This window comes from Eublepharis macularius, chromosome 9, assembly GCF_028583425.1.
Source record: "Eublepharis macularius isolate TG4126 chromosome 9, MPM_Emac_v1.0, whole genome shotgun sequence".
NCBI classification, from domain to species: Eukaryota; Metazoa; Chordata; class Lepidosauria; order Squamata; family Eublepharidae; genus Eublepharis; species Eublepharis macularius.
In genome coordinates, this window is record NC_072798.1 from 96,207,333 (window position 1) to 96,232,771 (window position 25,439).

The 25,439-nt window shown below is 43.9% G+C and overlaps 1 protein-coding gene across 6 annotated transcripts in view; it reads right to left on the reverse strand.

Annotated features, from left to right (window-relative positions):
- Positions 1 to 19,289, reverse strand: part of KMT2E (lysine methyltransferase 2E (inactive)) — an 82,321-nt gene extending 63,032 nt beyond the window's left edge. The window contains exons 1-4 of one of the 6 annotated variants that reach the window (XM_054987815.1): positions 18,956 to 19,289; positions 3,652 to 3,735; positions 2,558 to 2,599; positions 807 to 991 (exon numbers count right to left, since the gene is read on the reverse strand). In XM_054987815.1, the coding sequence (XP_054843790.1) occupies positions 807 to 877 (71 nt within the window). In that variant the 5' untranslated portion in view covers positions 878 to 991; positions 2,558 to 2,599; positions 3,652 to 3,735; positions 18,956 to 19,289. Of the gene's footprint in view, positions 1 to 806; positions 992 to 2,557; positions 2,795 to 3,651; positions 3,736 to 4,809; positions 4,841 to 18,955 lie in introns of those variants that run through there. The other 5 variants (XM_054987816.1, XM_054987818.1, XM_054987813.1 and 2 more) reach the window with 5 other exon arrangements.
- Positions 19,290 to 25,439: the final 6,150 nt, after the last annotated feature.

Here is a 25,439-nt window from a genome sequence, read left to right on the forward strand (position 1 = left end):
CAAAAATGACTGCAAGGCATGAGTATATTAGCATCAATAATAGTTATTGTTTCTATGAATACATAAGAAGCGTAGGAGTCTGCCCATATGCTGTTAGTATTATCTGAAGCCCCAATAAGTTTCACCAATGACATCTAGTGGTAGCATAAGCACAACACTACAGGTTTCATGGGCTGCTGATATTCAATCAGCAGCCACTTTCTACAGTGTTTTTGTCAAGGCAGAATAAACGCAGGGAAGGGGGGAAAATTAAGAAGAAAATTAAGAAAATTAAGAAGGGAAGGGGGGAAAATTAAGAAGCTCCTGACTAATATTCTTCTAATTTAAGCATAGTTATGTAACAGCATTCTGAATCTCACTCTATTTTCTCCAGCTACTTGTGAAATAAATTAAATAGGTCAAAGCAAAGAAAAAATGTAGTAGAGTGTTATAAAAACCTAGCACCAAAAAATTTAAGTGAACATTAAAGCCTCACACTGGATACTCAAATGCTATATAAAACAATTAAAAACTATTTGAACTTTTAAAAATTCTACAATTTTTAAAAGCAGACTTTTACTAGAGCAGTAACAAAATGGGCTCCAATATATTCACTCTCAAAGCCAAGTCTGACTTTCAAGAAGTTGAGACTCCTGCTTAGTTGGACTCATGCTTAAAAAAATACGCAACTTGCTTTAGTTGCCTTGCCTTCATCTTGTTAATTACTCTCAGAAGTAGATTCACTGAAGTTTGGCAAGAAATGGTTTATAGATGACTAAAACACAACAAACAATTGTGCACACTTGCAGCTATGCTACAATACTCACTCTGAGCCTGCAGCCATTTCCAAATACGATGTTTCCACTGTGTCAACCCCCAATGGGACCACTATGCTCATGACGTTCGTTTCTGATAAATTCGATTACTATGGAGTTGTATGCATTGGTATCCAAAACACTGGGGCATGCCAGCCACAGTGCTCATTGCAAACATCTAAGTGCATCCACAAACTCTGTTAACAACATCAAGAAAAGGGATCACTTATTTCAAAACTGCAACAGAGATTAAAACAGCTTATCTTTTATTCTTCCAGCATAAAACAAAATGTCAAGTGAAATAAATATCGAAGAGTGAAAAACACATTCCAACATGCTTCAATCATTCCCCACCCCCCTACAAACAGTTGCTAATTTCATCCAAATCTGTTCAAAATAATTTGGTTAGCTAATAACTGTGCATAGAAGAATGCCTACACAAACAGCAAATTACACTCACACGCACGCACATGCACACTCATTCTGTTAATGGCAGAACTAACGGTTACTTAGCACAAAAAGAACCGGACAATTCTTTATCAAATAAGTAAAGTATAAATGGAAAACCCAGTTAAAATATTTTATATGAAGTCTCTCTCCACAGACAGGGAACTGATAGGCCATGGACCATGGGGCCTCCTCTGTAATTTTTTCCTGCTGCCCTCGTTCAACCAAGTACCAGCAGTGGAAGGAGTGAAGCACAATTTTCTCACACTCTTTGTGGCTGCACCAATGTTAGACTGGGCCCCAGATTGAACAATCTCTCCACCCACTATTAATCTGCTGATGCTGGGTGATGACATCATGGGTGGGGGGTGGGGGGTGGGGGGAATCTCCAGTTCTGGAACCACAGGATAAAAAGCTGGCCGCCTTCAATTTAAGCTGTCAATGAAATGGTGCTGACTGAAGTAACTCCACCTCAGTAAAGGACCAGTATAAAGATTGTTCAACAAGAAACCACCTAAACAAGCCCTAGCAAAATCCATAGTCTCATTTCCCTTCATCCAGTCTCTCTGGCCCCTTCTGGCCACCCGTCTATCTTTAAAGAGTCCTGGCTTCCCATTTAATTCTACCAAGCAATAAAAAGTTCAGTGTTATATCACACAATGACTTAATGAAGGGAAGAAAGTGTTTCCAAGAGAAATTTTAGAAATTTAAATGGCATTTCCAGCATTATTTCCAACTTCATTTTTAGCACAATGGGTTTGCTACATGTGTGCACGCTTCACTACTTTTACTACAGGGTTTGGGCGGTTGTTTTTAATGTATCTGTATGCCTGTTGCATAATGTCTTGCATTTACTCGTGCCACAGGCAGTTTCCTGTGTGAAATAAACCAGCTGTTTTTAGAAAGAGACTGAAAACCAGCTTGCGCCCATCTTCCTGCTCCAAACAAGACCTGAGCCACAAAGCATCAGAGCTCCTTTCCTGAAGCCTTTGCCAACTGAGGCAAGGGACCCAACGCTCTCCCTTGCCACAAGATGTTTTACAGTTCTTTACTTTGTTGGCTACAGCTGTAGAACTGTAAGTGGTGAAACTTGGAAGCTCAGTAAGATGAAATATTTCATCACATCACCAAGCAAGGTGTTGCTCACTGATTATATGAAATTGATTATATGAAATTAAATCTGTGGAATTAAGCACTTGGATTCACCCTACCCGCTCTCCAAGCTTACAAATGATTTCCTACAGTTGTAAAATGTGTATGGAATAAGACAGATAAGCATATCTCTTCTAAAGCATCTGAACTTTTTCACTGCTTACCATCTGCTCTGACTGCCCTCAGCAGGAATGAAACTGACACATCTGTCAGGAAAATACAGAATTAAAAAGGTTGGTTTACTTAAGAGGAAATCTTGAACTGAAAGAGAGACATTCATTATTGTATCTATTACAGATATCTGTTAGGGCTGCAAAGCTAATAATTTTAATGGCTTTCTACTATGTAAAAGTCAGCTCTCCACTAAAGCTATCATGTGATACTTTTTTTGTTTCTACAGTGCCCAACGTGAACATGAAACATAAGGAAAATTGACACTGCTGTGATGTTGCTTGGTTGTAATAATTCTGAACCAGCAAACAGGAAGATTACTGTGGGCTGAAACCACAGAAGCTGCACCCCCCGCCCGCCATTTTCACAGATACCTCTTTACTGCAGACCCCCCTCCCTTCATCCCCCACACGGTTCCTAGGATCTAAACTTCCAAGAGTGTAGTTTTGGAGGGCACAGCAGGCTGCAGTGGGGGGTGGGTAACTCAGTCTACATGTCACTGGGCACAGGCAAGACAGGATGCATCTCAGAACATTTACCATTTGATGACACTGTGCCTGTATTCATGTCATTTTGACAGGGTAACCTAAACAGGGTTCTTCTGACACAAGAGTTCTCCGTCTCCACTGGCATATAACTAACTCTAAGGTAATGCCACATGTTTCAAAATTATAATGGGAATATGCACCTTTTTAATGCTTTCGGCAAAATAACTCTCAAAATTCAATTCAATTCAATTCAAACAACATTTGGCTCTGTCAGTTAGCTGGCTGTGTTCTTCTGACATCTAAAAAGAAAGAATTCAAAAGCCGGACTTTCCTGCATCAAGATTTTCAGAAGTCACAGCAAGTGAACCGAAGACATGAGGAACACTCAGCCTTATCACTCCCATATATTATTTGCTACGTTTCTGTAAAGGCAGCCTAAAATGGTAGTAGCTCGCTATTCACCCAATTTATTATGACTATTTTGGCATTCTCGAAACTATTTTGAATCCATTTGGCAAGGGTTATATAGCCCATCCTTCATCCAAATGGTCAACCTACACTACTTTCAGAACTGATCCTGATGGAATTTCCCATAATACCTCTTTCCAGTTTGATGGTGATCCATTCATTACTACTGTCTGGATGAAGCTGTTCAACGAACTGAAGCAACTCATCTTTACTACCTGAAAGCAACATGCATCTTATAACTAAGGTTAATGCAAAATGGCTCTAAACGTTTTAAAGTAGCCAACACAAGTACATTAATAATAGGTGTTTCATAATCTTGCAATAAACTAAAAAGTTTCAAGCAAGTCTGTAACAGATTATGCTGATTTCCTATGGAGCACCATACTAAGTTGTAGATCTTGAACAAAGTTTGTTGGTAGATCAGTACTGAAGAGGCAGTAGGCCAAATCAGCAGTCACACGTTTCTTTGTATCAGGCAGCCCAAGATATGGGGGGGGGATGGGACAGGGGGAGAAGAAAGACACAACCAAATGAGAAAAAGATATACAATCTGGAAACAATAAAAAGATGCAGAGCTATTACTAGGCAAGAGTTCCATACATCCACTTTCCCTCTATGATCCCCTCCATTCATGCCAGAAATGGATTTTGCCCCAAAGGTCTTATGCCTAGTTTTCCAATACTGCAAACAGGTAAGGAAAAGTTCAAAAAGGAGAGCCAGATGAACAAGGAGGAGTTACATGCATCACAAACATCCTGAGCTGAAAATATACAAGAAAGTCACTGTTTCGGGTTGTTACTAGAGATGGGCACGAACCGGACCAAGTTCGTGATGAACTGGCCCGATTCGTGGTTCGTGAACCGGTGGTTTGTCAGAGCCCATTTCTGATGAACCACCATGAACTTTAGGCAGGTTCATTTGGTTCGTCACTGCAGACAGCCTGGTGCCAATCAATCAGTTTCCTAGGCAACAGGGGATGGACTTCTGCAGACCTTCTGCTGACCCAGAAGTGGCCTTCCACTGGCCCGGAAGTGACGGTTTGCTGACTTGGATGTGACATTTTCACAAACCAAACAAACTGTTTCACAAACCGGGGCAGGTGCGTGAAAGTTCGTGGTTCGTGAAATGCGATGAACCACGAACCACATGGTTCATTTTTTTCCCGGTTCGTGCCCGTCTCTAGTTGTTACCATGATTTCCCATAACATTAACACAAATCCAGAATGCTTGGGAATTATGAAACCCCATCCCCCCCCCAAATCTGTGTTTTTTTGCGTTCAGGTGCTTACTGTGAGCAATTCCGCAGGCATCTTGGGGGGTTATTTTTCCAAGGCAGTAGCCCAGGGAATGCAGTTCCCAGATGGCACAAGCCAGCACAGGGCTTGGCAGAGCTGTATTTCTCCTTCTGTCTCTCCTTTGTTGGGGTAGATCCCTTTTTCTCTTTGAAAGTATGAGGGCTGGGGAACACCTTGTTCAGGGCACCCACAGATTTGGACCCTGTGGTCCAATTCACCTGAAACTCGGGGGTTCTTTGGTGAACAGGCAGCATGAGCTCAACTGCAGTTTTGGTGTCATTTGGTTGAAAAACAACCACTATACCCTCCCCTATAGTTCTCTATAGGGAATAATGGCAAAGTTATGAGACAAGATGGGGAAGTTTTCTGCAAAGGAAGCCTTTCTCACTTGGTGAAACAGACAACAGACCACAACAAGGAAGAATGGCAAACACAAGAGTTTTCAGAGGAAAGGTAAAATATTGGTTTTGTCAGTTAGTCACTGTAAGAGTAGGAAAATGAAATGAATACAGACATGGGTTTTTTTTAAAAAAAAATGCTGGTGGCTGGCCAGTGCTCTCCTGCTAGGCTGCCACTTCACCACAATTCTCCCCACACCAGAGGCACCTACTTCAGGGGGTCTAAAAAACTGAACCCCGTTGATCAATCTGCTTGAAATTTAAGGGATCTTTAGATTAGATGGAAGACTATGTTTTATGCAAATTTGGTGCCATTATATTTATAAACAGCTCCCCCAGACTCTTCAATATATTCCCCCATTGAAAATAATGGCCTCAAAACACCAGAATCTGAAAAACTCCACAAGCTTGAATCCTAAACCAGTAATGTTCTACATGAAAATCAGTAATCATGGTAATAATCTCTCCCCCCCCCCAAATCCTGGACCGGAAATTATAACAAACTTTTTCTTGGAGCACACCCCAATAGACAAGTGCATGGAAAGTGACAGTCTTTAACAGGCAAAATTTAGCTTATATTACACTCCCTGCTGACCACTAAATTAGAACGATGTTCCATCTTCTCTAAGTCAGTGCCTAAACAGTTTTAGATATTGTTTAAAGAAACCAGACACTAACTCAACTCCATATGCATGTAACATCTTTAGAAATTTCTTTTGCTTTGTCAAAATTAACATATGAAATCCAGTCCCCAAGACAGACCACTTAAATTAACAATTGTGATAGTAGACACAGCTCATAGTAACTTTTGGGAACCACTCATACTAAAATCTTATGCATATAATTAACTTTATTATGAAACGCACTATCAGACAAATGTTTAAGGAAGGACCAAAATGTGGGAAAGGACTGAAATGATAGGATGGCTTGCCCCACCACAAATTAGGTAATATTACCCAATTTAGCTTCCACTGACTATTTACTTGCAGTATCCAGTACTGTTAGCATAAAAACTACCACATTTTTCTTCTGCTTTTAAAGGGACCTGTGTGTTCTGAGACATTTGATTAACCACCAATTTATATATTAGCAATACAGGATGTAACCGTTGTACCTTCTTCCCAGAAGGCTGAAGGTACAATCAGATACTAACTCCACCCAGTGCTTCATGATCACGGAGAAAGACTGCAGGGCACTGCAAAAAGAAGCCAACAAAGGGTGTGACAATCTCACCCCCCAACCAATTTTTTTCAACATCCAGCCCCATGAAGAGTACTGGAGAACTTTTGTCATTTTGGTTGCCATTTCTCTTGTTTTTATTTTTACGAGCATCTGAATTTTCAAGTCTATTCTAACTGAGCACTAAAACAGATGCCAGCCCCCATCTATTTCTGAAAAAAATTACATCAGCTGTCAAAGCCTGAAACAAGTCCTTTACCATACATTTTCAAAAGTTAGCCTAGAAAACAAAACCTCCCAAATTATTTCGATGCAAATACTAAAGTGTAACTACTAGCCGTAAGATGGTGTTAACATTTAGCAGCTAAATCCACATTAGCCCAACGCAACCTGCCTTACAGGGATTACGATTAAGCCAACCCACTCACATTACCAGAAGAAACTCTATCTTAGTGGCTAATATAATGGCTAAGATTACTAACCAGGAAGGATCTGGTTCAAACTGCACCTCAGCCATGAACTCACAAAATGACCACCAACAAACCACCTATCTCTCAGCCTGACCATGGAGTCCTGTGCAGAACTACTCCAGTCTACGCCCACTGAAATCAATGGGCTCAGACTGGAATAACTTTTCACAGGATTGTACCATAAGCCCCTCAACTGATTAGCAGTAGTAGTAACAGCCCATCTTATGTCATTTATAGTCCGCCTTCCTTACAGTGTTGCTGTAATGATTATCGAGATAACACTGAAGGTCTCTGAAAACTTAAAAAGCATTACATCATCATCATCGTCTTCCAGCCCAAAAGACCATACTTTGGGCCAGCTTGGCTTGTAGTGGGCACAACTCTACAAGAAACTGTGTAATAGCAAACAGAAAGCCCACCCTTGGCCACTCGCCCCTGCCCCTGCAGGCTGCCACTGTTCACGATTGTCATTATTTCCAGGAATGCCACACACAATGCCAACATGACTGTTTTCATAACACTTTCATCATGAAGTATCAGTTCAGAGGACCATTCCTCATGAAATAAATTATTGATTAACATGAAAAAGATACAGTTCCTAATGAGGGATTTTATTCAATCAAAAATATTCTTATGGATAGTTCTAGATGTGACAATTGCTTTCAATAGCTGGCTGTTGTTTCCTGAAAGTGCAATTTAGCTAAAGTGTTTAAAGAGAAACATTTTGCAAAATTAGAACACTTATCCATATTATTCAGACTAGACAGTTTTAATAATCACTTATTAAGAATCAGCATTTGAACGTCTGTGTATGCTTCTGAGACACAGAAGGGAAACTACAGAAAATGAGTTAAAGAAACACTTTTGTCCACACTATGAGAAAACTGTTTGCAAGAGCACAGCTGTGGGTGAACAGTTGCATCATTTGGTTGGGAAAAGCTGTGAAAAAGTCTTCCATTCATAATCTCTCATACCTAATGCAGTCAGGAAATAAGGAATGTGTTTGGCCTGAGGCCACAGTGTTTCCAAACTGGTCACAGGACTCTTACAGCAACGCTGATGTATTTGGATCCTACCAGCAGGGGAGGAATGCAGTTCTTTGCCATATTCACCTACTTTCAGCCTTCCAACCCCCAAAACCTATATTCTGAGGCTCAAGGGACCGATATGGATGAACAAGAGCCTTCATTACATTCTTCCCTCCACTGCAGCCCCCAAGCTCTTACGGCTATTCACCCATGCCTATTAATCCCAATCTAGGTTTCCGGGAGCAAAAGGGGCCAGTAGAAGGAGGGGAACATGACAAATATTTGTGTTCCTCCTCCCGATGGTCATTAGGGTCCAACTCATAGTTCTTTTTCTCTGACTTTTAAAATTAAGGATCCAAATCAAAATGGCAGCGACATTCTGAGTAATTCCCAGGCAGAAATGGGAAACAGCCAGTTTTCCTCTTCTCATCAACCACTCTTTTTCTCTTTCTTCTCACTGTTCCCCTTCTTTCTTACTGTAAATCTTCAGGAAGGGGTTTGCCATTTCTTTCTATTTACTATGAATCGCTTAGCAAGTTTCAAGTGTTATACAAATAACCAATTTCCTAAGACAAGCACAAGCGACTTGTGACTATGTGTTACAAGAACTCTAGCTACCATGGTCCTTTCTCATAAACCAGCCCTGCCCATCTCTGTTCTTATTCCCAACACAGCCCATAGACTCAGGTTCCAGACTGGAACACACAGGGGCACAGAAAAGACAGGAGGAGGCTTGACGGCAAAGAACTTGTGACATGTCGTTCATAGGCTTCAGGACTTTAATGAAGGGACAGCTGACAAGGATGTTTTTGAATGTTTAAAGATTTCAAAACTGCTTAAAATCAGGAAAAAATATGTCTCATTCTTTGTATAAGCCTTTTACATAATATGATGCTGAATGAAGGGAACACAGCATGGTATAGCCCGATCTCATCAGATCTTGGAAGTTAAGCACTGTAATTACTTGGATGGGGGTTCACCAAGGAGGACTTTGCAGAAGAAGTCAATGGCAAACCACCTCTGCTTCTCACTTGCCTCTCATGCCTCCAACTGCTTACTGGTAAAACTAACCACTAGAAGTCATTTTTTCCATCATTCAGAATTCGAAAGAGAAGAAATTACACTTTGGCTCCAATTGTGTAAATCAGACAAAGATTCCTGATGACATTCGTTGGATTATAAATATTTTGGAAAAGGTATAAAACCCATCAATCCTGAAAGGAACTTAATTTGTCTGTTTCTAATAGAAATCTGTCAAACGTCTAAACACATCATCAACATCAGATTGCCGCAATCCATTTCCCTTTCATTCAGTCCTTCAGTAAATAATCACCTGAAAACTCTAATAATGCAAAGTGGAAGATTTTTCAGCATTAGACCAGCATTAAGACATACACAGAATCTCTTTCATGATGACCTTCCTTAATCATAACTCTGACATATATAAACATGAATTTATTTCAACCTTTAACTTCTACCAATGATTTCCAAATTTTCTACCTCCAGGAAATCCTTTTCACATCAATCTGTCCACCAAGGAATCCCTGGACAGGACAGGGGATTCCAGGATAGAATTTGCATAGGGCACTAGCCAGATCTACTAGGTTTTGTCACTCCCTCGCACAAACTGAGAATGTAGATATAGAATGTGCATAACACCATCCTATGACTAAACATCGCAAACGAAGATGGCAGATATGGGCTTCTCTTTCAAGGAAGTTTGACCATCATCATTCATCTTCTCACTGAAAACCCCTTGATAAGCTTTCGAGGGCTCTCCGGTGCAAAAACAACTGATCTGCATCATATTCTCAAGCCCCTGAATGATGCAAATAAGAGCCAGATAGATGCATATGTATCTCATTACCAATTTGGTGTAGTGGTTAAGAGCGTGGGACTCTAATCTGGAGGGCCCAGTTTTATTCCCCAATCCTCCACTTGAAGCCAGCTGGGTGATCTTGGGCTAGTCACAGTTCTCTGGAGCTCTCTCAGCCCCACCCACCTCACAGGGTGTTTTGTTGTGGGGATAATAATGACATACTCTGTAAACCACTCTGAGTGGGCATTAAGTTGTCCTGAAGGGCAGTATATAAATAAAATGTTGTTATTGTTATCACCATCACCATCATCGCAACTGTCTCATTCTCTTCATCTAGGAATTCTGCTTACTGAAAAGGCAATCTGAAACCCATATACATCTAGTAATCCCACTGACTCCAATATAGCATAAAAACATTTATGATTATAATCAGTAAAGGACAAGTTTTTGGACCTTCCATGCTCACCTGAATCTGATTCACTCACTGAAAACCCTAGACTTTAACATATTTTTATGTCTACTTTATTTCATTTTTTTGAAAGCTGTTTTTTTCCCAATAGCAAACTCAGCATTAAATAAAGTGAAGCTAGAAGGGCTAGAATAAAACGGGCAAACATACAAAGGAAGGGAAATAGCCTGCACAGTAGCCTTTACTCTATAGTGCTACGTGCGACAGAAAAATGCTTTCCACTAGTTATTCATTTACTAGACTCCACTTCCGAGGCTCACAAATGATAAATGAAAAACGATGGTTTGAAAGCATACTTTTCCCCTCACTAAAAATTAAACTGGATTAAGAATACCCAGCTTAATGTGCTGTTTCTCCTATCTATCCTGCAGATTTTTTTTTTACTATCTTGCATACTGCCTTAGATGTAAGACTGCTTTGGTGGCATGGGAGGATAACAGTTAATTTCACATTCCTTTTCTTTTTGCTATTTAAATTCTCCTAAACTTGATGCCTGAGTTCTACAGGGGGAGGGGGAGACTGTATTACTTTGGTGTTTCTGGAGTATCCAAAATAAATTACAGAAATGCACAAAACACTTAAGTATTTCTAGCTGAAGAGTCCAGATGATGCATGCTGCTAACAGAAGACTGTCAGTCAAGACATGTTCTTCTTTTTATTCTGTCCTTTCTCAGTTTTATTCTTTACCTATAGTGCCTGTCTTTTCACTTTCATCTCTTCCACTGGCCAAAAGGAAACTCTATAAATCTAGCAGGTGGTTCTGGAGAGAATCCATCCGAGCGACAAAGTTGCTCACACTAATGATCGTTTTATAAAGCCTGATGGGACCCTACTAACCTCTCAGATCACTTCAGCCTATTCCTGCTAGAAGATGCAGTAAGTAGCTACTAGCCATTTCTAATGGTGGTGCTGCAGCACAGCAGAGATCAAGCCAGGAATTCCCATGGCTTGAAGAAAGGTGCTACTGTGGTCCAGGGCAACCAGACCCTACAGCCAAAGTTCTTGGAGACTTGAATAAGATAGTCTGGATTCATTCTGCTAGCAATGATGCAGCTTACTTCTTAAATACGTGCCAAGTATTGCAATACAAATGTGTGCATGTGCACCTCCAACCTATGGTCTGGTGTCAAATTGTTCTGTAGTTACAGTATCTCCTCCTAAGCTACTGAGTTGTTTTGTTACGGAGTGAAGATATTAGCATGGTTGCATCCACCGTGTATTGCTACTTGCTCATTCTTTGTTTATAAAAGTAGACGAGAGGTTAAAATGAGTCCCTGCTGAGTACAATCGATGTGATCTTTGTACATTGTGGACACATGGATTTTTTAAAACTGTACATTTGCATATCTGCACAATCTCTGCAAAATGAAAAAGCAACAAAACAAAACCTAGGAGGAGTTCCTGCAAAGAATCTTTCTGCAACGATTTGCTTCATGTTAAAATCAGTATTTATTGTGTTCATACACACACCCCACCCAACTCTATCACACAACTTCAAAGATATCTGGGTACTGTTTCTCAGTTTTTTAAAAAAGCCCAAGCATACATGTAAGTAAAAATTTAAAGGATTAATAACTCCCAGAAGTGGCTACTTAAATCTTTCAAAATAGATAAACATTTCATAATGTGAATCAGAAAACCATGGAGAAAAAGAAGACAAACAGTTCTTTAGAAGACTGTAATCTACAAGACCACGGCAATACAGCCCGGAAAAACCACAACAACCATCGTTCTCCGGCCGTGAAAGCCTTCGACAATGTAATCTACAACTTGGTGGAACATCATTAATACCTATGGATATTAGTACAAAGATGCGTGGCAAAAAAAAATTACAGTTTAGCAATACAGACAGCAAATCAATTAGATGATACAGATCTCTACCATGTGGGTAAGATGGTCATCTGTCAGCTCCTTTCAGGTGACATCCACCAATCCTGCCTCCATGTATACCTCTACTTAGCTCGCAGCAAAACCACTCAAATCCCCTCCTGCACTTGGATGGAGTCAGTAAAGCTGTGCTGACAGCCTGATCTAAACATAATGTTAGTTCCTCCACAGCCTTCCTCCTCTTTCCTCTCCTTAAGAACTAATGGTTGGGTATAATGGGGAAGGATTAAGCACATGCATCAAAAACTGGTACTATGAACTTCAATGGAATCTAGCAAATCCAATTATAAAAGTTTCTAGCTCGGGACCAAGTCTTGCTTAGGTTTCTGGCATAGCCCATTGAGAGTTCAGGACACATTTTTCAGACAATCAACATAAATATACCCTCTGGTCTTAACAACTGCTTGGGTACTACCCATAAATTACAACAAAAATAGACTGAAATTCTCCCCAAGTAGTAAGAGTACTGATAGCACCTTAATACAATAAAGCCTTATTGTACTTCATCACAGTTGGAAGTATTCAGAAGTTTTAGAAAAAATAACTACTACTTTTCAAAGCAGCAAGACTGGAAAGCCCACCAGAATAGTACAGCACTTGAAAATGTGGGAATCTATTTCCTGAGGTACACTTTGTCATTGTGAGAATGACGTTCATTTTGAAAAAAAGGGAGAGAGAGAGATGATGATGAAGAAACAGTAGTAGTGAATTTCTAGCCACTAGCTGCAGGGAGCGTCTTTTTTGTACCTGACGGTTCAGAATCACAAAGTAGTCTATACAGAGCTTCTACAGGCCAGAAGGCAAGGCTTCTCCAGATGATGCAATGTCTCCAACATGACTACTATTTCCCACCTTGTTTCCTTTACTGCTGCCTGTATTTGTCCTTTTTTTTGTAAAAAAAAAATGCAGAAGTTTCATTTGACCCTGTGCCCCAACCCCAGCCTCCTGGGAATTCACCAAACCCTAGAAATTATTAATATATTTTGACTTGTTAGAGCAAAATGAAAGCCAAAACTCCTAAGCATTATAAAAAGCATAATCACAAGGACAAAAGGTCTGCAAGTACTGGGCCTTGCTTCCACAGTACAAAGTCTTAACGCATGAACATGTCTCTTTCTTCAAACCACTGGACCGCCCCCCCATCCGAATGCCCTTATCCTCTACTGAAACCAAGCCCAAGTCCTTCCTCACCCTACCACCCCCCTCACCTCCGTAATTCTTCCCCTCCCTTTGTTGTCTGTCCCATGCAAAATGTTAACTCTCAAATTCCTCAGAGCAGGGGCATGAGCCCTGATGGTGTAACAGAAGTGTTGTAGCTGCTCCTTTCCAAGATAAATTGGCATTTATGCATTTTTCCTGATCCAGGAAGAAAAAGTAAATCCAATTGAATGTTCCCCAGAACCACACAAGTTTGCAAAATCTTTTTTCCCCCATCACCAAATGTGGTTGGAGCCCCACTAAAAAAATCTGGTACAGGCCACTGAAAGGAAGACCTGTGCTGCAACACGGAGATGCCGGCCACTTTGGGGTATTCCATTTATTTATCTGCTTACGTTATTTGTAGTCCGTCTTTCTCACCGAGACGTAAGACTTTAGGGTGTCTATGCCTAGGAGACAAAATACTGAGGTATTTTTTTCCTCTCTGTGAAGATTGTGTCTCAGTGAGAGAAAGCGAAAGAGCAGTCTATCAGCTTTTTTATCTTCCACTGTACTCCTGTGGGCCCACATCAATGCCAATGAGGGCATTTACTTAGAAAAAGCATCTCTGTAATAAGCATTCAGGAATATGAGCTTTAAACCAAATTAATGCATAGCTCACTATTTAAGCAAACATATGTGAAACTAGATCCAGGTGGGTGGCTGTGCTGGTCCGTGACAAAAGCGCAAGATTCAAGTCCAGCAACATCTTAGAGACCAACTAGATTTCCAGGATATGAGCTTTTGAGAGCCAGAGCTCACTTCATCAGAAATTGTCACAAGTTATAACTGAATGCCGATGATGAAAAGTTGTACATCACTGTTGCAGTTTAAGATGTTTTACAGCGCAGAGATCAATGCAGTTTCTTTCATTCAGTAAAATGCATGCCAGCAAAAATTCCCTGAAGCTTACCCCACCTCCTACTGATAGTAACATTTGAAAAAATTGACAGTACCTTCCTAGATTCAAATAACATACATATTTTAAAAACACAGAAACCAAATAAAGCCAATTACCACCAATACGAACACAGAAATTAGAATGTTATTTTTGAAAATTCCAGGATCAGAACATGCAGCTCAAGAGGCCTTTCTTTTTTTCTTTTGCATATCATGGTCTGAAGAGAATAAATACTCCAAACGTACGTTTTTGTGGCAAATGACCTGCTTAAAGCTATGAGCTAAAGCTTTCCACAAATTTAAAGGAAATGACAGTTCATCAGTTAAGTATAGAAAAGAAATAGCCCTCTTTCCAGTTTCAGTACAAACTGCACAGCATTACACCCTTCAAAATACTATTTCAAATTATTTGTTTATTTAATTCACTTAAACCCCACCTTTCTCCCCAACAGGGACCCAAAGCGGGTTACATCATTCTCCACGCCTCCATTTTATCCTCACAACAACCCTGTGAGATAGGTTAGGCTGAGAGGGTATGACTGGCCCAGAATCACCTAGAGAGCTTCCATGGCAGAACAGAGATTCGAACCTGGATCTCCTTGATCCTAGTCTGACACTCTAACCACTACACAACCACTGGTTCTTACCAAGTATATATTTATAATAATAATAATATAATAATAATTTCACAAATAATTCTGTTGATTCACAATCTGGCTAATATTAAAGAGATCGGTGCATGTATATTTTATAGGTTACAAAACAATGCAAACTAGAAAGTCATGAATTAGATGTTCATAATTTTGATCATGTGATTACTTAGAAAGGAGCCTGCATCTTCCAGACTGATAAAAATGTAGTATTTGGACTACAGACAGTGGACAATCTGCAATAGTTCAAGGGGTAATTGTATACCCCCAACAATAATAATAAAAATAATACAATTGAAGTGGATCAACTGTGTTATAAATTACATAGATATTTTATTTGTGGATTGTCCTGCTCACAAGAGAACCAATGGCATGCAGTGAACCTTTTTTTAAATCGTAATTTCAGCCATCTGACAACCAGTAATTCACGTAATATGGTATGAAGTTATGCTCCTGCACCTCCTCTTAGGATGCCTTGAAGAGGAAATTTAGTTAATTTTGAGTTAATTCGGTCCGCTGCATTTTATTGTGCATTATACTTCAGGATTTATTAAATGTAAGTGTGGTGCTGAAAGTAAATCCCAAAATTAAACCAGTACTTCTGGACTGACCAAACCCTTTCTGCCATGGCTCAAGGTTCCAAAATTATTTCAACTCAAGTTCAGATCAAAGGATTTCTGCACCTTTTCACTATATTAGAAATAATGAAAAAGAGAATCATCATCCCTGTACATAGAAATGAGAGATTTTATTTTCTGAGATTGATACAATTTTTTTCCTTTCTTCATTTCTCCAGGTTGAAGAGAGAAAAGAAAATGTTACAGAGACCTGACTAAGGTAGTTATTTCCAGGTAGGGAAATAATGACATAATCCATAGAATAGTTTACTGAAATCTACTACTGTGGGCCCAATATGTTACAATATACGGCATGGTTCACTCACTGCATTCAAGCCATTTTTCAAAGTGACCAGCACTAATTTCAGAGCAACATCTTCTTGCAGTCAAATAGTTCTTCCACACATTCTCATTTTAGGCCTCCATACATATTATTACTCATGAAAGACTGTTGTGTCTTCCTTTAAATCAAATGAAATCTGTATTTTTTATGTTTTGTATGAATAGTGACTCAAATAAACGCCATATTCTGAACCTACTTTTGTTTTCAAAGGGATAAACCTTTACAATAAAAATCACTTTGGCTACAATCAAATGAATACTTACTTGGAAGTAAGGTCTAATTTACACAGTAGAACCTACTTCCAAGTGAAAACACATGGAACCAGGCCATTTGACCAGTAATTCCCAAACTGGAGGTCAGAACCTATTATTCTGGAATGCAACATTGCAAGCAATGGATGTTAGAGACAATGCCGAACAAAGACCTTAAGATGGCTTTAAATCTGTATGAAGTGGTCAGATTGACAGGTGGGTTTGGAACAAACAGAATCCTGCCAAAGGTTTCATTCAGTAAATAATTCAGAAACCACAGATTTCAATGTGCAATGAAGCACAATTAGACATTCCAGGATGTCAATATTAATGTAGTTTTCACAGAATCCCAGATGGGTTAAATCAAACGTCAGCAAGAGTAGTAAAGTAAACCACATTTTAAAGGAACACAATATACATTCAACGATTACAAAGTACATTCCAGATTAGTAACTAAACAAAAATCTCTATCAACGCCCCCAATGTATTATAGATCACCTTGCTGTTCCATATTTGCTTGAATATAGCAAATTAGGAAAATCCAAGCAGATTATAAAATATATTGTTTGAATGGGAACAACTGTGTGAGAGATTTTAATTCCTGGGCAAATGATATATTACATCATGGCTAAACATAATACGTTGTACTTCACAAGATTTTTAAGGTATGCATGAACAGCTTTGAACACATACTTTGTTCTCTCTTTCACAGGCACTTAAGATATTGGTTGTCAATTATACAAGGTGGAAAAAGTTAACATATATAAATTAATAGTCAGTATTTGGATGGGAAGGTGGGGAACGATATTAGAACAATACCATTCCTTGGGTTTGTAAAATCCAGAAGGTTCCAACAGTAAACTGAAGTTGAAACTTGGGAATCAAAGTAATTAAAGTAGGTAGAATTGCAAAATAATAGAACTGTAAAGAACTGAAGCGTTCACATTCTTTTATACGAACATGTTGCTCGCAACTGGATTCAACATGTCAGGAATGCATTCTTTATTTTTATTTTGTGGTATACAGCATGCTAACAGTGAATGTAAAAAAACACTCATTCACTTGTCAGGAAATGAGCACTTCTATAAAGAGAATGATCGTTTTTTATAAAGGAATAATATTTCATATAGGTAAGGAAAAAATTCTGCAGAAAAGTAAACCAAAAGAAAAAAATATGAGTTTGTCTACATCATTCCTTCAGCTAAAAGTGGGTGGGGAGGGCGAAACCCTGCAAAATACTTGTGCAGCATCAAAAGACTCTCAACAGAGAAGAAATTATTTCTGTTTGACAGCTACAACAATCAAATGTCAAATGCAAGTGTTTTAATATCCCTGATTTCAATGCCTACACTGGCCATTATTGTAGCATAAATGTAGGCTGAGAGAGAGTCAGGAACTTGTCCACCATTTTAAAAAAGAAAAGTGAAAAGATTAATACCGCTTGCATACGAACTCACTTCAAACACACACACACACACACACAAAACCAAAGCAACTACCCAAGTCCATCATCTTTCCCCTCCCCTAGGAAGAAGGGGGGTCTGCCTGATTTGCCTTTCACACAAATACCCAATAAAATTAATCAGCTGGAACACAGCATTTTAATCGTACTAAGGTCGAGGGAATGTTTTGTTCCCGGCTGGAAGGCGGCAGCCTTTTTCCATTTAAGCATATTAAGCCTCTAACGTGCTGCAGACAAATGCACTGCATGGGGTGTGGAGGACCCGAGCTGATTAGATTACCACAACATCAGCCTGGGGCCGCCATTTTTAGAATCTCTAAAGGACAAAAGAGGGAAATTGCAGTTTTTTACGCCACTTTCACCGAAAGTAACTTTAAAAGTATAACGTTGGCCGCCTAAGCCCCTTCGCCAGTCAGCTCCGTTTGCAGGCGTTGCTTTTAATTCCCCTCGGTCGCGCTTTTTAAAAGAAAGCGATCCTTTCGCGAGTAATCCCTTTAAAGGGAATCTAACTAAAACAGAGGCGCAAAAAAAAAAAATCGCAACGACGGCTGCTGAGATGCGGCGCTTTTCCAGAGAGGAGGTTTGCACGGAATCGGGACCTCGGGCGCCCGTTCCTCCCCGACCGAGAGCAGAGAGGTCCGGGGCTTTCTCATTGGGCTGTGCGATGTTCGTTCTACCCTATTTAGGGCCACACAGAGGGCCGTTTGTTCCTCCTCCTCCCCCGTGTCTGCAGCAAGAGGGTCTCCTCCAGCAACTCCTTTCAAGAAACGAGGGTTGATGCCTGTCGCTCAGGGAAGGCAAACAAGGGGGGGGGGGGCCGCTATCAACACACGGAACTAGTCATAAAAGATAACCCGCGACTACCCGTTTTGTAGAGGGGGGCGCGGGACCATCCCTCCCTGTCGCCCGCCCGCCCGTTTAAATCGCCACAGAAAGTCTTCGGAGGCGTCCCCCGTTTTGTCTCCTGCCACAGCGCGGAGACGGGCGAAGAGGGAAGGCGGCCACCGGGGGGGTGTGGGGAGGCTGAGGCCCACGGCGAGCCACATTCGCACCACAAAACCCTCACACCGGGCCAAGCAGCCGTCAGGCTCGGCGCTCCATCATGAGGAGGAGGACGGGCCCCCTCTCCAAAGCGTCTCCATTTCCCCTCACGCCTCTCTTGCCCCCCGGCTGCTGGCCGATCGCCCTTTCTCTGGGCTCGCGTGGACTGCCCCCCGCCTCCCCAGGCATAACCCCCAGCCCTTCCTCCGGTTACAATAACGCGCCATATTCGCAAGCTCCCGCGGCTGCTCTTCCTCGGGAGCAAGTCAGCCCCCGCCCCACCCCCCGAGAGAGGGGAGACCGGCTCCTGAGGGGCGGCCGGGGACCGGGGAGAGGCGGCGCCCCGGCACTTTCGAGGCTTTCTCGGGGGGGGGGGGCGCGTCGTGGGGCTGGGGTCCCTCCCTCCCTCGTCCCCTGCCAGACACTCACCTGTAAGGATCCCAGGCCAGGCAGCAGCACCCCCTGAACCGAGCCCCGCGCCTAGCCCGACCAAAACAATGCCACGGCCCCACTGCGGATGTCGCTCGCCTCCAGCGGCACCGAGCCTCGTCTGGCAGCCTCGGGGGGGAAGGGGAGGGCCGGCAGCGGGCTCGCTCGCTTGCACAGCCCCGCGGACTAGCCCGGCTCGCCCTTCCGCCTGCGGACCGCTCTGCACGGACCCCCCCGCCCCGGTCCCTCCCGCCCTCCCCAACTGCCACTGCTGCCGCCGCCGCCGCCGCTGCTGCTGCTCCCGTGCCTGCCTCCCTCCCTCCCCGCTCGCTCGCCCGCCGCCGCCTACGCTCCCTCCTATGTCACTGCCTCTCGCTCCCTCTCTGGGAAAATGGCGCCGCTTTCTCCCCCCTCCCTTCCTCCCGCGGCACGGGGTTCACCCGACCCGCCTGGCAGGGGCAGGGTTACCAGGGCGAAGCCAAACAGCCGCCATTTTGCTTACGGGCCGCGGCGCCGCTGGGGCGCCCGGGCAGGAAAAGCCCTCCTTCGGGTCCATTTTGCGAAAGAAAAAAACCAAAACAACGGGGGCGAAGGGGGCGGCGGGGCGGGCGAGGGAGAGCGAAACGCGAGGGAGGCGGCGGCGAGGCGTTGAGCTCCGCGACTGCCGGGAGGAAGAGGAGGAGGAGCCGGGACGGGGGAAGCGTTTGTTTGGGTTGGCGCGGAGGGTTCGCTTGCGGCTCTTTTCCAGCTCCCAGACGGCGGGGGAGGGACGCGAGAGTGTCCCAAGAGGAGACTGACAGGAGTGGAAGGCCCGGGCGGGCGGGCGGGACCCGAGGCAGGGAAAGGCCGCCTCCAACCAGCCCCGGGCCAAAGCTCACGCTGGACGGACCGGCAGGCTCGGAGGCTGCCCCGGACTCCTGTTGTATTTTGCTGCGACAGATTAAGGCCCCTCTCTAACGCTGCCCTCGCCCCCCGGGCGCGCGTGCGGGCTTGAGAGCAATGCGCCTCGGCCAAGGCCCTCTCCAGCAAGTACTGCGGCGGGGTGTGCTGCCAGCATTTATGTTTTAAAAAAGAACCTGCTTTGCGGGGCTAGGTCCGTTTATGCCCCCCAAAACACACACACCCACCCCACCGTGTGGCTTGACCTCAGAGAGCCAAGAGTGAAACTGCCAGGAGCTTAAAAAGTATCTGAAGAAGTATCAGGAAAGCTCATACCCGACCACAAAGCGTGTTAGTCTTCTAGGTGCTACTGGACTCTGCCTCTTTTCTACTGCTCGACTTCGGAAGTGAGCTGTGGCTCACGAAAGCTCATACCCCGCCACAAACGTTGTCAGCCTTAGAGGTGCTACTGGACTCTGGCTCTTTTCTCCTGCTGAAAAAGCTAAGCCCCTTCCGAAGTGCCGGGCCGCCGAGCTTTCGGGCGGGCCGCTGGGTTCGGGCTCCCAGGCTCTGGCTTCCCAGAGGCTTGGCTCGGGCCCCTGGGCGCCCTGCTTGACTGGAGCGGAAGGGAAGCCTCCTATTTTGAGCGCAGAGGCGTCGTCCCCAAACGCGCGTTTTTCTATTTTTGTCAGACTACATTCTTTCCCCTTGGGGAGTTGGCGGAGCAGCTGAGGAGAAAAGTCCCACACCAGCGCCCTGGAGCCGAATAAGAGCGCAGAGGACCGGCGAAGAGCGCTCGCCCTTCGCTCGCAGGCTGGAGGTAAAGCCGCTCTAGGCGGCCGGGAGAGAGGCTCGGCCCCTTTTTGCGGGGCGCCTCGCTTTCCCGCTCTTCTCCGTCGCCCCCCGCGATTTCTCCCCGCCGCCCCGACCTCCGTCTTCCTCGGCGGCCGTTCCCAGCCCCTCCAAGCCGGCGGAGTGAGGGGAGGCGGGCTGGGGTTGCAATCGACGCCCACCAGGGGCTGAGTGAGCCTCCTCCAGTGCGCAAACTCGGGGCGCCGGATAAAAGCCGGGCTGGCAGCTCTCAACCGGCCTTGATGGAGCCGAGACCATCGGGTGGAAGGAGGAGGGAGTTCGGGCGCCATCGCCGCCAGCCCTGAAGAGTAGCTCGGCCCTCCCCTCCCCCCCCCCTGCCTGCCCCCTCCCCGTCCCTGTCACGCCGAGCCTCGGCTTAGGCGCAGCCTTGGAAGAAGGCGGAAGGCTGAGGTGGCAAAGGGGCTCGCTCCGCCTGACTGGACCCCAGAAGAGGCGCCTGTAAAGGGGGCACGGAGGGGTGAGAAAGGGAGGGTGATTAAATGTCTTGTGACCATGGTGAACTGTGCGGATGTGCTGTTATTTTCCCCTCCTTCGTTGCCTTAATCTCCTTTATCTGTGTGTATGTTTGTGTGCGCTCGCGTTTGTTTCCCTCTCTTGAGGGGGAGCTTGGCTGGGCCGCTCGTTGGAAGCGGGGGGGAAGAGTTCTTCCTTTGGGAGTAACGAAATGGCGGCTTGGCGCGGTTGGTGATTGTCCTGTTGTCTCTCCCCCCCCCCTTCCCCTTTCTCTCTCGCCCTCCCCCCTTCCTGCCTCGGCTGTTTTCTCCGCAGCGAACCGCGGAGGACGCGCTGAGTCGGAGGAGGAGGGGGGGCGGAGGGAGGCCTTGGCACCAATCAGCTTTCCGGATGAGCCACGGAGGCGCGTCCCGATTGGCTGGCGGTGACATCATCCTGCAGCAGGGGCAGTCGCCATTGTCGGCGGAGGGAGGAGCGCGAAGAGACCGGGGAGGGGAGCTGTCGGGGGTGGCTGGTGCAAAGGGAGAAAACGGGCGCCATGATGGCAGCGGTTGGGTGAGGAGCTGCGGGGCGGGCTCCGAAGAGACGGGCGAAAACGGCGTAGAGAGAGTGGGGGGAAGAGCGGGGACCCGGGCGGGCCGCTTTTCCTCAACCGGGCGGGGAGGCGCGGAAGAAGACCCGGGCTTTTTTTTTGTTGTTGTCTCTGGGAACTGCGTCAGCTCAAGATGGCGCAAGGGCTCCCTGGAGAGCGAAGAGAGCCGCACGTCCGCCGGAGGTCATGTGACCGCGCGGCCTCCTCCTCGTGTGGGGTTTGGCTGCGGCCCAAGCTGGCTCAGGAAGAGGCGGCGGCTCGCTGGGGAGCGTCCCGCTTCCGCGCGGTTGGAGCAGTGCCCCCCCCGTCCTCCCCCTCCCTCGCTCCGCGCTGGCGCTCGCCGTTGCTGCTTCGGGAAGTCTTGGGCAGCCGCCCCCCGCCCGCTGGGGGGGGGGGCGAGCTGCTCTGGGTCCCCCCCTCCCCCACAGCTGCTGCATAAAACGGCGAGGGAAAGTTCTGGTTCTTTACAGGCGGGGAGGGTGAATTAACCCCTCGTGATGCCAGTGGGAGCTGAAGGGGGAGGGAACGAGTTGACTGAGCTGCTCTCAGGCAGTTGAGTTTTGTAGGTTTAACTCTGCTATCCTAACTAGAGTTATTCCCTTGAAAACAATGGGGTTAGACCGGAGTAACTCCTTTTAGGATTGCCTTGTAAGACTGCAATCTCCTGACTAATTACATGAGAGTAAGGGGGGGGGTGGCTTCGCTAGTAAATGTAAACGTGATCGTGCTTCTATCTTCCCTTAAACATATCCTGGTTTGAAGACTAGTCAGTTTAACTACCATTCTTTTATTTTTTTTTCACTTTACTAGTACGTTATACTTCAAGTATCTTTCAACCTGTCCTTCTGCCCCCCCCTCCGCCCCCCCCCCCCCAGTTTACTGGCTGGACATAGAAAACTTGTAGATGGAAGATTACCTAACATTTCTCTGCCGAATGCAGTACTGTATTTAGGTAGAGTTGGGTGAAATGTTTTGAAGAGAATGTAACACACTTTAAAATATTTTGTGTTTGTGTGTTTGGATGTGCAAGGAGAGAGTTGGCCATTGAAATGTTGGCTGTGTTCTTGATATGGTAGTTTTCCCATTGCATAGTCTGCTTGGTTTGAAGGCAGAGGTATTTATTCCCAGGTGCCTATCTTAGCATGATGAAAGAGGCTGCTTGAGCTTTTTGAATTGGGAAATCAGTTGGTGCCTTCTATTCATCTGTTTGTTAGCAAAAATCCTTTTGAAGTTTGATGTGAAGCCTTCAAAGCATAATCTAAGGTATAAAAATAGAATATTCTTGCACTTTATATAGGCTATCCAGTGTTGGTATAAGACACAGAAAATAATTCAATAGGGCAGCATCAGTCATCCAGTTAAAATGCAGTAGTACTAGGATTACATACCGTAATACAGAAAGTGGACTATAAAGGTAGAATATAATGTAGCACATGTTCAGGTTGCAAGGAATGGAATGTAAAGGAGATGCTGGCTGCAATCTGTAATTTCAGGTAAAGTGATAATTTAACAACGTAATTGCAAATGGATGCCTGGAAATGAGGCTAGCTAGAGCAAACACTTCCAGTAATACATCCTAACCCATCAAACTAGAATAACTTCACTATTTGGATGTGGCTTGTGGTAATTGATATTAAAGGCCTGGAATAATCTTAGGCTCTGAAAATTGAAACTGACACATTGTTTTTGTCTAGGATTCTTTGTGTTGGATGCAGGTACAGTTGCTGTACAATATTGTTAGGCATCTTACTCTCATGAGATAGTTGTTTGATGTATTGTTGCAGCACTCAAAATATATCCAAACATTCAAGTGTTGGAACAGCTCTTCTTGATGAGTATTAATTTAATATACAAGTTACAGTTTTTTTACTCCTGTTAAGATTCTCTACTTGCTCTTGCTTGCTTGGTTTGAAATACTTAGTTTCAGCTGTAAAGGAATTCAAAATGGCTGTATGATAAAACAGCATTTAAAGCATGCTGTTTATTTTTCTTTTGTAGGTACATACACGCAAATACCTGTAACTAGACTGTCACTTGTATACACAAACCTTTAGCTGCAACTTGGTAAGTTTTGAACTTGATAATGATCCTCAGGCTCCTTAATGTGTGCATAGTAGTATTGCTCATAATGGAATACCTGAAATGCAGAACTTGGTATCTAGAAAAACACAGTGGGATACATGTTCTTTTTCTGAAGTCTACTGAATGGTAGATTCTAAAGTAGAAACATTTTTAGAATAGGCACATTTGAAAGTTAAAGCTGTCATAGCTCTCTGAAATGGTAATAAAGTTCTCTTTCAGAAAATTCTAAAATCCCTCATTCTGACTTGACAGCAAGCTTACCAGCCAGTCAGTTATTTATTGGAAGTAAACACTGTAGGTTCCCCTTGAAAAACAGTTTGATTACAAGCCTTTTGATACACATTAATATTTAGTCTGGTCAGAAAGGCCAGCTATGTATCAAGTGACATGACTCCATTTGGTATCTGGGCTCTTGAACCACAGTTGCAGCCACCTCGGAGCCTGATTGTCAGGGTGATACAACAGTATTTTCACTCTGACTTCCATGATACATGCAAAAATGGAAGTGGTCTTTTGACACAACAGTTGCTTTGGGAGAGGCATAAATCTAGCTTGATTTTCATGCTTGTGCACTACTTCTTCCAGACTCTTCCCTCATGTGTGATGCACAGATGTAACCTTCATTCAGACTAATTTGTTGTGACACCTAAATTTGGCATCTAGATAAATTGTAGTGTTTTCTCCCCATAAACTGGCATAATAAAACAAGGTTTACGATTCCATTTTGTGGGGATGAAACAGACTCCAGTTTTCCCAGGAAGCTTTATTTGGGTATCATGACAAACTTGCCTGATTGAAGGACCCGAGAAGCCTTTGTGCTGCATTTATGGGAGGAGAAGGGAAGGGTGTGCATGAGTTTGGCAAGCAGGCTGCATTCCTGTCAAGAACAAAGCAGGGTTGGCTTGTGACATCTGTAAGTCTTAGCCACCGTCACATTCATTTAACTTCTGCAGCCTCTTAAATCTGTTTCCACAGTGCTGCTGCTTTGCTGGTTGCCCTTCATCTTACAGTCATGATCTGACTCATAACCACTTGTAATGCTATCATCTATTTACATTATAGTTCTCCTCTCTTACGAAGGCTCAAGGCGGATTATGCAGTGCAAGTCAGTACAGTCAATTTCAAAGGCAGTTTAATAAACAATGTAATATATTGTATAAATGCAAATTTGCACAGATTAAAAACCAGCAGAAATCCAATACAGAGTTGAGGAAATGCTGAAACTGAGCATAAGCAATTCTAAGATTGACATAATTAAACATCACAGAAACTGTCCAGTAGGATCATGCTTAACAGGCAGAACATAGCACATTCTGTAGTCCCTATCCCTTTAGGAAGGTATCTCTTTGAGGCCCTTACAGTATAGTCCTCCTATCTGAGTAGAAAGCACTTTTGGATAATTCAATTTTGCATTGTTGGGGGAAAGCCAGGGGAATGGGTGCCTTGCCTACCTTTTTGGGTAGGCCACTCCATAAGATGGGGGCTACCACAGAGAATACACATGTATGAACAGCTGTTGATTTGTCCATTTGTGGGGTGGTGCCTGTGGAAGACCCTGTTCATATGAGTGAATCTGCCATGGTGGAACATTAGGAGTAAGAGCTT